The 15,597-nt window shown below is 48.8% G+C and overlaps 1 protein-coding gene across 1 annotated transcript in view; it reads right to left on the minus strand.

Moving 5' to 3' along the window:
• KIAA0586 (KIAA0586 ortholog) overlaps positions 1–15,597 on the minus strand; it is a 185,762-nt gene that overhangs the window by 24,508 nt on the left and 145,657 nt on the right. The window contains 4 exon segments of the mRNA XM_061559513.1: positions 3,261–3,419; positions 4,129–4,276; positions 5,604–5,831; positions 6,798–6,870. Coding sequence (XP_061415497.1) covers positions 3,261–3,419; positions 4,129–4,276; positions 5,604–5,831; positions 6,798–6,870 — 608 coding nt within the window.

A 15,597-nucleotide genomic window follows, 5' to 3' on the forward strand; every position in this document is an offset into this window, starting at 1 on the left:
CCGAGATTGATTCCCGCTCATGGCCAACACTAATGACGATTGTCTGAATCGGTCCTGGGCCTTCCCTCGGTCAATTCAATCTCAAATGAGTGCCTGGTGCGGTGTGTACACATCGCCACTGGGGAAACAAAGGCGGCCGGGCGTGGTGCTGCCCGCCCCCTCACGTGCCGTGCCGGTCTTCATAGGTGCTGCTCGCTAACAGCACTTGCCCCAAGAGACTGCCGAACCTGTATGGGGGATCTTTGTCTTTGTGTGCGTGCGTGTGCTGCAAGCTCACGTCTGCCATGCAGGCGTGAATTGAGGGGCCTGTGTGGCCGGCGCATCAGTATTCAGGGATTCGCACACAGCCAAGGTGCAAGCCTCTCCCATTTTCTTGCACCGCGGGTTACTTGGCAGTGCGTGCCTGACCTTTACATTGCTTGGAAGCCGTGGCTGATTAAATGCTCGAGGAGAGCAGTGCGGCGTTTTCATACTCACCTCAAAAGCCCACCTTAAGAACATTAACCTCCAAGTAGCACACACTGTACACGTCCCCAAAAAAACCTTGCCGGTAATTTACTGAGCAGCAAAAAAAAAAGGAAAAATTCAGGAACGTTCGTCAACGGAACAAAAATATGCCGGACTCGTGAAGACATCTTCAGCTGAAATCAAGACGATGCGAGAATGTAAATCTCACCTCTCTAGAGCAGGGTGCCCCCCTCGTGCGGGTATATGCACTACATGTACACACGTGCTTTAATTTGCACAAAACGACCAGCGTGTAGCCCAGTTGGTGTCCCAATAATGAGGTCATGAGTTCAAATCCTAGTCTGGGTTTTCAGCCCCACCGCCACCGCTCTGGAGGTCATTAAGCGTGGTTCCCACCACAGAAAGATGGAGCATCCGTGACGAGCTCAGCACTGCTAAAGGAGACCCACACCACCGGATGATCATTTTGAGCATAAACAAGCTTACAGATTTCAGTGTATTTATTTTACAATATTATTATTTCACGTGTGCCGCAGCTTTCTGCCATAACGTGAGCTGTTCTAAAAATATAAGTGTTCTTGGATTATTGCGCAAGGGAATATGCTGATTACTAAGCAACACAATGGGGGAATTACATTTGCTCCAGGAAAGAAAACACAAAGCGGTCACCAAATCGCGCACGCATTCGCCACAACCGCACCCATTAGAGAAACCATCTGCGATGAAGAGACCAAAACGAAACTCAGAGGATATTCAACAAAAGAGAGCATGTACGCTCATGGAGATAAAAACGCACAAGCAATGAGCACAAAACTTGGCGTGAACATAACGGCTCTATATTTTAAATACCGTTCAATGACGTAACCGATACTCGTATTCTGTATCATTGCCCTATACATAAAGATGAGCCTCGCAAGCTATTGCGGCGTCTCATTCTCGAAACATTTCGCTCGCCTCTCTTTGCGCACCGCGTTCGCATTCAAATGTTAGCATCTGTGTGTGCGGCGCATTCTCAAACGCAACGGGGCCCAGATGCTTGGGGGGCTGTCTGCGAAATGTCAAAAGTTTTGAAAGATTTGTCCGCGCAACGTCATTGTCATTAATATTAACGCACACCTGCCGAGATAACTCTATTCCGCTTGGAGAGAGCACTCTGGCCAGACGAGCACTCGCGCCCGCCCTGTCACGGCCCCCGTACGTGCGCGTGCATCCGTTACTCTCGCTGTGCACGTGGAGCTGAGCGTGGCAAGACACGTTCACGTCGGTGTGAGCCTCGACGAGACGGCAGAAGCGCGCAGCGCCGACAGCCGATCGCTTACGGGTCCGGCACGACGTCGATAAACTTTGCGCGTCAGCAACCAGGGTTCTCCTCGCTCAGAAGCCGGCAAACTTTGCGCCCGGGTATTTGTTTTGACGCAGAGTCAACATGACGAGGTCCCCCCCCCGCTCCCTCTTGGGTACACAGGGCCCTTTGAAATAGTGGGGAATTTTGCCCGGACTTGAACTTCGCATCGCTGTGGCAGACGCACGGGGCGGTCGTCACTCTGCCACCACTTGTCCTTTCACCCTTGGCCTCCGGGAAACGGATAAATGGCATTTGCTCCGGACAAATGTGTTTACCAGCCACATAATCCGCAGGCTAAATTTTTGCATGAGAGGCATTTTGTCTGAGAGGGAATCTAGACCCAGCGGGCATTTTGGACGGAGTAAGCTGGTAATTGTGCAATTTTTGGTAATTTCCATAATTTGCCCGATGACACCAGGCCCACAATGGCCCACTACCACGCACAATTTGACAAATGTCCACATCCACAAAAATTACCAGAATGTCTACATAATCGTGTAAGGCTTCCTACATCACATTTACAAAAGCGGGACAGAATTATATGAAATTAGCAAAACCAGAATACCAGACACAGACGCGCTGACCTTTTGTACTACCAGCCACCCCGATGTATTCAATAAGCCATGATAAAACCACGCACAGGCCGACACTACACCAGCAACTTAATATTTCATCAACTCCACGGGAGGTCGCTCCTTTTCTGTTGCGGCTCCTGAGGGTCTGAAATTCTGTCCCTCGGGACCTTAAGAACGATGATCATTCCTTGGCTGTGCTTAAGTCTCATCTGAAGACTCGCTCGTCTTCCTGCGCGTTCAAATGAGTCCTCACGCCATGATGTATCCAATTATGCTGTTGATTTTACCATTACTGTAGTTTAGTCTTAAGAGAAGCTTGTGAAGCATCTTGAGTTGTGGTCGCATTTAGATGCTCTATAAGCCGACATTGTTATTTGAGCAATGAGCCAGAAGTGGTAACCCAGCACTTTGGAGGCAAGTGTTGGTGGATCGCACTTGCTTAGAAAATTTCCGAAATGGGCGGGACTGTTAGGTGGCCTGGAGATGGCGGTACAGCAAGTGGGCCCATGAACCGATCTGTGCGGAGCTTTGAGTGCTCTCCCCTCGTATGCATGGGTTTTCTCCAAGTAGTCCAATTTCTTCCTGCATACTAAACACGTATTATTGGAATGGCTGAAATATTTAAAAGGATGAGGACTCAGTGAGGCTTTGCTGAATAACAATAAAAAAAGGTTTAAATACCATAATCTATAATAGTGCTGCTTGTTGCTGGCCACCTGGCAGATTGGGCCTTTGGGCCTGCGAGCAACAACCGTGACGGCAACGAAATCAATATCTGTGTGACGCTGATAAAGAAATATCAGTGCGACAATCCTCAAAAAACCACGGTCACCAAAACAACGCGTCTGCAACGCCACAAGAAGTGCCCTCACCCAGGGGGATGGCCATGGGGATGAGGTGTCCCTCCGTGGGCCCTGTGATGCCCGAGGATGGACAAAGCGCTCTGCTCGGGCTGAACAGGTACTGGGTAGGTCCGGAGGGCATGGTTCGCGGTGGGCTTGTCTGAGTGCGTGCAGACCGTATCTTCGTACCTGTGGGGTTTAAAAGATGGAGAGAAACAACCTTTACACACTGGGCATATTCTACGGAGAATTGGAAACATATTCAAGTTGAATTACTAAGATTTTTTATTTTGCATGTAAGTGCCTAACAGTTACCTCCAACATTATAAGCAATTAAAATGTGTGATTTTCAATAACTGAACATTAGTTTCTTGTGGAATATTGTAATTATCACAAATTATTTACATTATAACCAATAATTTAAACTACATTGCAAAGTAAATCAATGATGTGGTGTGGAGTAAAGGCTTATTTGTGCAAATTATTAATAATAAGTTACAATTCCTCATTTTAGCATTCAATTAGAATTTTTTAAATGTCTAAACACAACATTCACATGCAATAGCTGCCTTCAAAAGTTGACCAAGCTAATTTGCTAAACTTTCAGCAGGTCCCACCTGGTGCCACACACGGCGTTGCACAGCACAAACAAAAATCACCAACAAACCAACCGGCCTGGGCGAGCTCCACAGAGCGGCGAGCAGAGATCTCCAATCAAAACCTCATGAACGTGCACTCACAAGTACAGACGCAGAAAGTGCGAGCTTGCGAGCGGCAGCACGTCGCTCCCGCACAGCTCGCAAGTTCGGCCGCTCGCGGCTGAGCTTGCACGCCGGAGCGCGCGGCTTCTGCGTGACCGGAAAAACTCGACCGTGCGCACACGCACAGGCACTCGCACCTCTGACAGTCTCCACGACGCGGGGGGCGGCACGCCGGGCCCTGACGGGCGACGGGGACGCGAGGCGCAGGTACGGTTCGCGCTTGGCCGTCGACCGCCGCGGCTGCTGCTCCAGGCCGCGGCCGTACACGTGGCCCGCCAGGGCCTCCTGCACACGCACGGTGGGGCCCACGTGCACCCGGCCACGTCAGGTGGTGCCCCTCGACACCCCTGCCTTGTCACCTAGGTGTCCACGGTGGGTACTTATCTAGCCTGCCTGTTGACCCACAAGAGCAACTCATTATTGTCGACGCCATCCTGGAACCCGAGGGACAGGACGGAGGAAGAGAGAGAGAACTGGCCTGGTCCCTAAGTACCCAGCCCGGGACCTGCATCTCGAACGCAGGGGGGCATTCTTCCCAATCGAACACGAGCAAGACATTCTTGGTACACCAGCACCATACTTCTGAACACCATGCGCCGTTTCCCGAAACAATATATAATTAGACACAAGGATGAACGTGCATTTATTAATTAAAATACCTTATCACTTACGTTCATTGGACTTCATCGGAGATCATTTTGGCGGCAACACGCGTGGCCCACAATTTACAGACCTCAGCCCAATCGCACAATCGCAGGCCAGGCATATTTTATCGTGAAACCAATCTCTTCTGATGGCGTGAGATTAGGATTTTCGATTTCCGTTGCCTCTCGCCGCACCGCGCACGAAATCCCCCAGTAAATCTCACGGCGAGCCAGGCCCACCGGGGCTACCACCAACGGCCGACTCATTAACGCCGCGGGTAGATTAGCCCGATTCTTATCTACTAAAATTGGAAAGCAATCTAGACAACATCTGTCGGAGCGAGATTATAAGTGTTCTCTTGCTGTGTACCAGTGTTTTGAGAGGAATGCACCTGTGGATCGTGCAAACTTATTTAATTATTTACGTGCCAGCTTTTTTTTTACTTAACCGCTTATTTTTGTTGTGAAAAGGTTATTGTTTTTTTTTCTCTTAATCTGCCTTGTTGTGCAATACAACCGTCGAATGCATGGCTGCTCGTTATAGTTGATACAACGGAGAGATAAACACCAGAATGAATGTCACAGTGAAAGGAAAGAATATCGAAGCTGGCATGTCGGTAATATCAATAAATACAAGGATACAGGTACATTGTCACGTCCACAATGCCAACAGCAAAAACAACGTTTGGTATAATTGCAATCTGCACGATGCACAGCACATGCCACACTAATCGGCTGCACGCAGGTTAGACAGAAACACACAATAGGCACAAAATAACAGCCCTCACCACCAATAACGGCCATTAAACAACGGGGTTGACAATGCGAGAACAACCTCCACGACCTATCAGCTACTCCAGCCAGCGATCCGCTCCACAGCAGCCCCACTTCCCCCGTGACGGGGCCGACACGGGGGGTGGGGGGGGGCAGGTCAGCCTTGTCATGAAGCGAAACCGTTCCGTCCTTACCGTGGACTCCTGACTCCTCTTCGTCTTAGGCCTCAGCTGGCCACCCGGCACGGAAGTCTTGGCCGGCGCCGCAGTTTTCGCGGGGGCCCGGCGCAGGGGCTGCTCCTGGGCTTGAGCTTTTGGGGGCCTCGCCTGGGACCGCTGCTCACTGCGTCGCGAGCCCCTCTCAACAGACGGGGCCTCGGCAGCGCTCTTGACCGGTCGCTTAGTCTCCGTCTCAATTTCCTCCTGCGATGGGAAGATGAGCAGTCACGGATGATGCGTGGAGATGAAGGCGGCCTCTGAATGCGGTGTGCTAGTTTAGAGAGAGAAAAAATAAACAGTCCCAGTAGGCTAAAGCAGAAAAGTAAATTGGTGCCTGCGTTCGCTTATAAGCACGTTCTTCTTGAAAATGATGTAAAATTACATCTCACTGCAAGTAATACAATGTTAAATGTCGCTGGTGTTTTTATATGAACCCACAGGACAACTGACAGCCTGTTGTTGTACAGGCCACAAGCAAATCAGGTGGTCAAAATATTGGAATGAGGTGCAAATCCTTTCTTCCGTCAACATAGAAACGCCCAGGGTCTTACCATAGCGCAGGTGGCAGTAAATGGATTTCAGTTAAAGCTGAGAAATTTAATCCCAGCTCCCCTCCCGGGACGAAAAAATGGCAGTCGAGAGTTAATGCACCGCTGATGGGAAACAAGGGTTGCAAGATAGATGGAGACAGACCAAGGGAAATGAATAAACAAAAAAAGCAAGAGAACAAAAATGAATTGCCGAGGTCTGCGCTCAGCCACATTAAAGTGTTGCGTGCGATTCTTAAATCGCCGAGTGCCTGAACGGCGCTGGGTGAACTATTCCTGCCGGAGTGGCTGCATGCGTATTTGTTTCCTCGCTCACGTGTTCACCCGCCGCAGTAACACCTGCGCTGGAAATGCAATTTGGCCTTCTCATTGCAACCCGTCTCCGTGGGCCCGTCTTTCACCGTTTGATCGATATGCTAATCCGAGCTTCAGGGGAAAAAAAGCAACAAAAAACAACTGGCCACTCCCGACAACTTGGGCAGACTTTGGTGACTTAAATCTCTGAAACCCGTCGGTGCCCGCTGTTCGCTTCTAATTATCGGCGATGGTGGCTATAGCCAGCCGTGCTGCGCTCTGCCGCACTGGCCGGCGTAAATCTCACCAAGGCCAACAACGAGCTTACCTCAATCTCCTTGCTCATAACTGAGATCCATTCGTCCACCGTTCTTCTTATCCTCAACTTTTCTTCAGCTCCACTTTAACACAAAGATAAATACAAAGACAAAGCCCACATTCTAGCCGTTGCCATGCTCAAAATAGACCATATAGAGATTGGTGAAAAGAATTCACTCATACCGAATGAAAACATATTAATGACATTTCAAATTTTGTATTTATTTATTATTTTAAACACATGCATGTGTCAAATGCTCATCAATAAACATGAAATGACATTATTTAATTTATACATTCCATTAATAATACATAGCCTAATGCTCAAGAGATGCAGGTACATATGAAATGTGTACCTCAGTGAACTTTTTTTCAAAAATGTGGCCTAGGGCACTTTGCTTATTGATTTTTCAAACTGTGATTTATTATTGACCACTTTGTACAGGGCCTTATTTAAAAACAAGCCACCACTGCCGCATGTGAGACTAATCTCCAAAGAGCTCAACAACATGGAGTGCTTACAAAATATATGCCACAGCACACAGTTCCGCCCATAAATGGAAATGGATCGTGCAAAGACAAAGACCCCCCGTATAGCCTAACAGACTGTTGGGGCAAGTGGCGTTAGCGAGTAGCAGCACCGGTTCAGATAATCGTCACCGATGTTGGTGGCCGTGAGCAGGAATCAAAGCAGTGCTGAGCCCGGTGAGTATATGGTGACATTGGGTGGCCACCGGGAAATCCCAGGTGTTGCGAGGGCGGAGATGCGAGATGGCTGGAAGATGTCAGTGTGAGATGTCACCCCCTCGTAGGGTCCATGTTTCCCAGAGTTCTCCGGGTTTCTACCAAGTGCCAAATACTACTAATTCGTCATGTTGGCCAAACATCTCAATGCAAGAGTGTCACGAAAAAGAGCCTTCAAACCCAGTGAGGCTTTCCTCAGCAAATAATTGGCATTCATTACATAAAGGGTGCTTCAAAAAAATGTGAACACTTCTTAGAATTTGCAACAATACCACAAGGAAATGTGCCTCCGGGCTCTGGAGACCACCTGGAGAAGATTCCAGGCATGCTAAGACAATGATGGTGAACAAGTGGAGACTCGTTGACTTTTTGAAGCTATTAACATACATTTGTTATCATGTCACAGTGTATTATCCGTTCTTTTTCCATTAAAACGATAGTCTCATATAAGTGTTAACATTTTTATGAAGCACCCTGTGTGTGTGTGTGTGTATATATACACATATATCCAACCTTACCTAGAATTCCATATAAAATACTTTGAGTATTTCATACTACTTACGTTTTACAAAACTACTGTTGGAAAATAGTATTAAATTGCAAGTTACATGCAATTCCCATCCTGGAAGCCAATATTCCAAGAGTGTTGTCCCTTGTTAATTTCCTGTATCCTACACTCAACTAACACTTGCCAGAAGCTTTCCTCCAGTCCGTAAATTCATGGCAGTTACTCGAAAGGCTCCAGGGCTCAGCATTAGGCCTTCACGTGGGATTAAAGCCACGCCACACGCTGTCACTTCCACCTCGACAGGTAGACAAGCACAACTCTGTAAGCAAGCCTTTAAGCATTCATGAGGCTTGAATTAATAGTGGACAAGGCAGTCACAGCCACATCCTGAAGTTTTCATTTCTTATTTACAAATCTGAAGATTCACACACGACACTGCCGGCCAGGGCGAGGGGCACCGGGAACCAACCATGACTTCATAACCATATTCTTGCTTTAATAATTTAGGCAATTTGAATAATTTAACTGGCCCGGAGGCGGGCGGCTCAAAAGCAAGCATCGGGTGTCTCGCCTCCATCTGTGGTGGCCGTGGTGTCGGCACGAGTCTCTCCGCCGCCTCTTAGCTCAATCGACGGCAAAATTGAGACCTTTACATCAAACCAGGCCTGCTGCCGCTGCTGTCATTCACTATTGTGTACCAACCGTGTGTCCCTTTTCACTCCTTCAATCAGCTGTGTGCTAGTTTCCTTTTTTCATTAGTCCGCCAAAGATTATTTCACGCTCTTCTTTTCGCCCGAGATGGACCGTATTGTACGCGAGGCGATTCATATGATCAGCGTGTCCTGTACAACGCCTGATATATGTACGTACGTATGTCTGCACGCCGGTGAATCAACAGCAACTCAATAAATGATTGAATGGGTAAATAACTAAATACGTATTCTTAATCAACACCTTTCCCTGGCATGATGTAACCGGTAAAATATTTAATGAGTGTTTTATCATCCCACTGCTAAATATAAAATATAAATTAGTCACATTATTTTTTGTCAATGAGATAAGCCATATAATGTATTGAATACTGCGTCACATGCGGGCTGAAGCTTTATTTTGTATATCTTATAAACTGGTTTAAATACAACGGGGGGTATAAAGTGTGAATATATTACCGTGAGCCCAAAGGGAAATATGTGATCAGGGCAGCGGTGGGCGTTTGGCCGGCATGTTTGTCACATCGTCCGTAGAGACGCGCACGAGGCAGGCAGCTGCAAACGGCCTCTCCAGGATATTCCAACCGGCAAGAGTGAAATCTTTTCATAGTCCCCCGCACACCAAGATCTTGATGCGTTTGATAGGGTACGGCTTTCCAACTCCTAAGTCTTATCTGTAGGAAACATCCCACCTTGGTCCGAAGCCACAGAGTGACCCCCTTCCTCAAATCTCCCACCGTTTGTCAACTGCCACTCTCAGGGCCTCTTGTTCCATCAGATTTTCTGATGATGGAGCTGTTTAAAAAATAGCTGCGCTCGTGAGTGGACGTGGATGTGTGCGTGCAGCGTGCACGATAAAAAAACACAGAAACAAAACGTTGTGTCTTTCGCTTTAAACTAATTATTTGCTGCTGCTGCTGCTGCTGTTGGCAGTGGTGCACGAGTACAATCGACGTACAAAAACTCGACACATTCGTCAATAACACTGTGGTCTTAAAAGAAAAAAAATATGATAGGTGGCGTTTTGGGAAATGGCCCTTCTTCCTTGTACATAAATAACATTAATTTGATAATTAAGTCACACTTACACGCAAAGAAGGAACACCGGGCAACACGTCACCCAGAATACATTTTGTCTTTGAAGGCTGAAGTGTTATTGACAAATGTGTTAAGTTTTAATGTTGATTGTTTCTCTCGTGTAAGTCGCACCAATGTCAGGCCTGCAATCACCATGCGCGTCGCTCACAGAGGACGACCCCTCGCTTACAACATTATTTTGGTCGACTCTTCCACTCTGGATGGCAAAAGGAAGAGGTGAGAGTATTCACATTTTACCTCACCACTGTAGCCTTGACATAGTGCTCCCATACATAACAAATGCATGTTTACAGACAGGGTATCGGCGGATGATGAGAATCGCTGTGAGTCTCTGGCGTCTGAATGTGGGCAGGTTGCTGGATCGTTCTGGATTCCAAGGGTCTGGGCAGTTCTGCCACCGTTGAGCTCCGACATCGTTACGAGAAGCCGACTTCTCACCCACGCATCATTTTCGCCGACGGAACTTTGTGCATCAAATTCCACTTTGCACTCTATCAGTCGCCAGCGACATGGATAAAAAAAAACTATTAGAGCTGAATGGAAAGAAATTGGAATAACTTTTTTCCTTCTAATTTCATACGAGGCAATGAAATACACAGCACATTCTGACATCTAATAGGACATATTGCACGAGACATTAATTTGAAAACGTGCAAGGTGTACCGGCGTAGCCACGCTTACACAGCTGCTACCGTTCCAGGGTCTTTTAAGGACCTTGCCACGTCTGACACATCGATGAACAAGAAGTGCACCGTCAGTGCCCCTTTGCTAACGTCGCGCAGATCGCCCGGCCGGGTGACCGGCTCCTACGAGCGCCGGCCAGCGGCCGCTGTGGAGGCAAGGGAGATAAATTTAACGGACGGGCCAAAGAAAGAGACACGCCGCACGCTGATTAAATTCCACCCTTCCAAACGCCGGCGGACAACGGAGTAACTTTCAGGGAAATGAAAGTGTCCGTCATTTTTATCTGCACCTGGTCGCAGGCGAACAAAAACTGTACGTGCGCACTGCTGAACGGTGCACAATGTGTATCGGTTTTAAACGCGCCAGTCGCGCTGATGCCTCCGACTTATTGAAACGTAGATTACCGGAGTGAACAGGCTGGCTATTGGCAGTGCAGACTGAGCCACGGCTGATGCATAGCCAGGTGCGAACGCATCTTGCGGCATAAAACATCTATGAAAACCTAGATTGGGAATACATGGTAAAAATAATAGCTTTTTTTATTGTATACGTGCGTTTACAATAAAAATGTTGAAATTATTTTTGTAATGACACACAAATGCGAAAACTGTCACAAGGGCGGGTTAAATAAATAAGAGCCTTGGAGGCAAGGATGAAAATCCATGAAGTTCCCTCCACTGCGGGGATTAGAGTGAAATGATTTACAGAGCGGCGCTCGGCACACCTTCAATTTGCTTTCACGCGAACGAGGCGGCGGCGGCAGCAGCGAAAGGTCGGCGCCGCGTGCCCCCCACTCCCCCCTCTCTCGTGATCCCAATTCCAGCCGAGTCGAGAGGTGTTCGCCAAGCGTCGGCACAATCCGCGCGTCGGCCGAGCGGCCCGCACAGCATCCCAACTCCACCCCTCGAGCAGCTGCCACCGTCCCGGCTAACCTCCTTCCGCCTCCTCCTCCCGCCGCCGGCGCTGAGACGCTTGCAATTTTCATCTTCTATTAAAAAAAATCCTCGTAACAAAATAAACACGACAAATACAAAAAACTGCTGACCTGTGACCGACCAGCCAAAGATTTGATCACACTGTGCTTCACGCTGTATGCTGCATAATCAAGTTGGTGGACGCAATGCGATTACTTTGCGATATCTTAAGACACGGTCGTTTTCCAGTTATTTATAATTTAAAATTGTGTTGCCCTTTCTCGTGCGTATCTGTGTAACCAAGACGCTCAGAAGCCGAGGGGCTGCTTCAGCCATTAAAGGACGACTACCTACCATTCTTTGACTGCAGGTTATAAGATATACGATGCAGTCTTTGTTTCACTTGGGTGTAGGGACGTCAACACACAAGTACCTCGCATTGTATGCGTCAGTATCACGCCTTCCTCTGCTCATCCGTGAGATTGACAGGGCCAATCTCTGTTGCCGTTCCGTATCATTGCAATTGCACGGCACCTGCGTCTCAGGACGACACAAACCGAATCTCGCCTACGAGGCCAACAATTCTGAGAATTTCAATTTGCTCTCCGTGCCCGCAGAGACCTTTCTTCTCCCTGACCTCAGCATGGCTCAGTCTCAAGTGGTAATGTCGCCCCACATTTACAGCAAGGGCAAATCCAAATGGACCTAAACAGGGTGTCACGTTACGACGAAAATCCCAAAACGCTTGCGGCGCCTTTTTGTTACAATACAGGAGAACCACACACGGACACTTTTATCCTAATCCGCACAAGCAGTAATCCAAGTCCTGTAAAATGTTTTTAAAACGCGAAAATGCGAGTTCCGCTGCAATCGCGGAGACTGCTTCGCACGGAAAAGACCTTGGCCACCAACGGCTCACGGCAGCAACTCCAAGCCACGGTGCGACGATGCACAGACCGTCGATCAACGGCCGAAGCGCGGCTACGATTTGCAGACGCGTTTAAGTCGCGACGCTCCGCACTGCGCTTAAAAACGGAAACAATCGTCGGTGATGAATGAGCGGGAAGGACAGCACCCGCAAGTGCTGCACTCACCCCCCGCGGGATCGCACTATTGATATTTGAAATACGAGCGGGAGTTTATGGACACCCCCATATATAGACAGCAAGCATTACGAGCGAGGTTTATTGGGGAATTTTAATATGTTTAGACAGGCCTCGATAAATATGACAGGCTCTTATGTTTCCAACGCACAAGTGGATTACGTCCCCACGCCCGCTATGAAATACGGCACGGGACGAGGAGCTGTTGGCGCCTGAGCCCGTCGGCCCGCGCTCGCTGCCGCGGCGGCTAAATTATGGATGCACGAAGCGCTGAGGAGCGGGAGGCTTCTCCGACGCGAAGAAACCTCCCTGCTCCGCAACCTCGGCGCGAGCAGGGCCTGCGCCGGGGGGGGTGGAAGAGGCTCCCGACCGCCGTCGCATCTGTCCACTCCTCAGATTGCTTCCAGTGATTTGTGGCTCCGGAGTGCGGGGGGAGGCGCGTGCGCCCTGCGCTCCGCGCCACCCTTAATGGATCGAGTGCACTGCGGCGTTTCCACTTGGGGCTGCCCAATGCCGACCGGTGAAATGAAAATCAAGCGGAGGGCCGCATTACATTTTTTTTTTAAATAGGCACGACAAGCAAAGTCAGCGTAAAGAGAAGAAATCACGCAGAGTAAAGTGTCAACACGGCAGTTCCCTTGTGCAGTGGAACCAGGAACCGGCGATGGTTTCGTGGAAAACACGGAGGGCTGACAAGTCACCTTCACTTAGGTGAAGTCCCTACTTTGGACGCAAGTTGACACATACTGCGCGTCTATACTGGATTCTTTTACAAGCGTACCTTCTGAACATACGGGTGGAATTTGATACAGAGCTTATACGTAAATTCATCTTTGATTCTAATATTGCTCTACAGATAATGTATATGACACACCAGTGAGTTGAACTGCACAATAATTACAACAACAAAAAACTTACCAAAAAATGCATCCTTAACACTTTGGGCGTCCCCCGAGTTTGAACATTATTTATGTTGGAGCAGAAAATGCCCTAAATGTTCTGAAGTTTAAATTAGTCATGATGGCAGACAGAGGCAGTCAAGCCATTCGTTACCCATTTGTTGCTCTATTGAATGCCATTATTTCTCCTTTCCCGTCCGCAGAGGCTTGCAGAGGCTTGCTAATTAAAGCTTGATTGTCAGAGCTTGTCCCCGTTTCTGCACCGCAGGGAGACGCCAGCAAACATAAGTGTTCCCTGTATACTACCGGGGCCAATGTGCCTCCGCCACCATAGATCATGTGCACAATCAGACTCTGCTGCAGAAGCAAAGGGGGCGGATTACACGAAAACAAAGGCGAGCAACTGCAGCAGCAAAAGCTAATTAGATTAATTGAAACAAAGAATCAGCCATATTTCACAACAAACGCAAAGTCTAAAAACACCGACATCGGGATTTGTATAAACGTAAAATATATATTAGTAAATATCCATGGCCAGGCAGCAAACAGAGACATCACGTAATGGGCAAAACGCTGCACGGCAATCGGATTAGCGTTGGCACTGTCCGTGTTTGCCGCTTACGCGGGCGATTTATCCTGCTTTGCCACCTGGCAGACAGAGACAAACGAGGTAAGCCGCCCTCTCGTCTGGGGCAGAGAGCTTCGAATCGAGCTTGTCAATGGAGGGCTCTCTCTCTCTGTCTCGCTCTCTCGTTCTCCTCGGAGGGGGGCTGGTGGAGGGGAAGCGCACCACGGAGAGTGTCAGAGGCGCCCGCCGCTGCCCGCACCACCGCCGGCCGGCCTCCGTGGGCCCCGGTGCAGCAGCGGCGGTGGCCCTCGCTATGGACTCCCTGGCACTGGCGGGCGGAACGCGGCGGCGCACGACAGCATCGATGCAGGGTCAACGAAACGACGGAGGAGCAAGCGCAATGAGCTAGCGACGTGCTACTTGTGCGACTTAGCAGGCACGCACGTGCACCGGACAGTGGGCCTCTTCTCGTGAGAGGAATTTTCGTTTGGGTTCGATTTAACTTCATTTTTACGTTACGGTATGAAAAATAATTTAAGCAAATGTGTCAGAAAAAGACGCAATGTGCAGAGACATTACACAAATATGTACAAATACTCTATTTGTTCAAGTACACACGCGGCATATATCGCTACATACATTATATATTGCAGCACCAATAATTACGTTTTAAGAAATTACAATAAAGTATTTTACGTCTTTACAGAACCATTTTTTTCCCTTTGAGAATGCACAACAACAGTTACTCAAACATATCATTATCACGTAAAATTCCTCCCGCAAAACATTATTTAGTTTCAACCACTGCCCTTCACATCGCGAGATAATTATCCCACTGTTATTGCGGAATTTTAGTTTTATTAATAAAAAAAACCACAGCCTCGTTTGATTGCCGTCCACGTGAGGCCGTTTACGGTGGCACCGGCATTTGGAGCCGCGCGCAGCGCAAGGTCGCGGCTTCCGCACGGTGGCCGACAACGCTTGAACAAGGCCACCGGGGTGGATCAGAAACCTTGCTACTGGGGGGGGGGGGGACGAAAAAACACAGCAGGGTGCAGCCACCGCCCACCGAGGCGGAAGGATGCCAACGATGCGATATTATTTTTTAAGCTATCGTAATAATCATTCTGACTTCTTTTAAGTGACCATGTTTTATACGGAATGGGAAAAGTTACATGGGAAGGGAGCCCCAATAAAGACGGTGAGGCGCACAAGACACAAAAACACACCTTTATCGGTGCTCATGTTCAGTTGAGGGAATCGCATAATTGCCTCGCTCAGCTTTCCGCCAGAAAATATGCGCGGAGGGGGGGGTGAAAATGCATTTTCATGTCCACGCCACCGACGTGGACCACAAGGCAGACCACCGTGACCCCTCCAACGGTCGAACCCAACGGCAGAAACCCCTGAACCCCGGGCGGGGGTTGCGCGTCGCCGCACGCCGGTGCTGACTGATGCACGGCTGAGAAGACGGCGCTCTCGTGCCCCTGTTCTCCTGCTGCGCACGTTTGCCAACCCGCAGACGTGACCAGGGGCCCTTTTGTGACTCGAGTAGATGGACAATGTTTACGCGTGAGCATAA

The sequence above is a fragment of the Lethenteron reissneri genome, chromosome 25 (assembly GCF_015708825.2).
Source record: "Lethenteron reissneri isolate LAM-NWPU_2019-01 chromosome 25, ASM1570882v1, whole genome shotgun sequence".
NCBI classification, from domain to species: Eukaryota; Metazoa; Chordata; class Hyperoartia; order Petromyzontiformes; family Petromyzontidae; genus Lethenteron; species Lethenteron reissneri.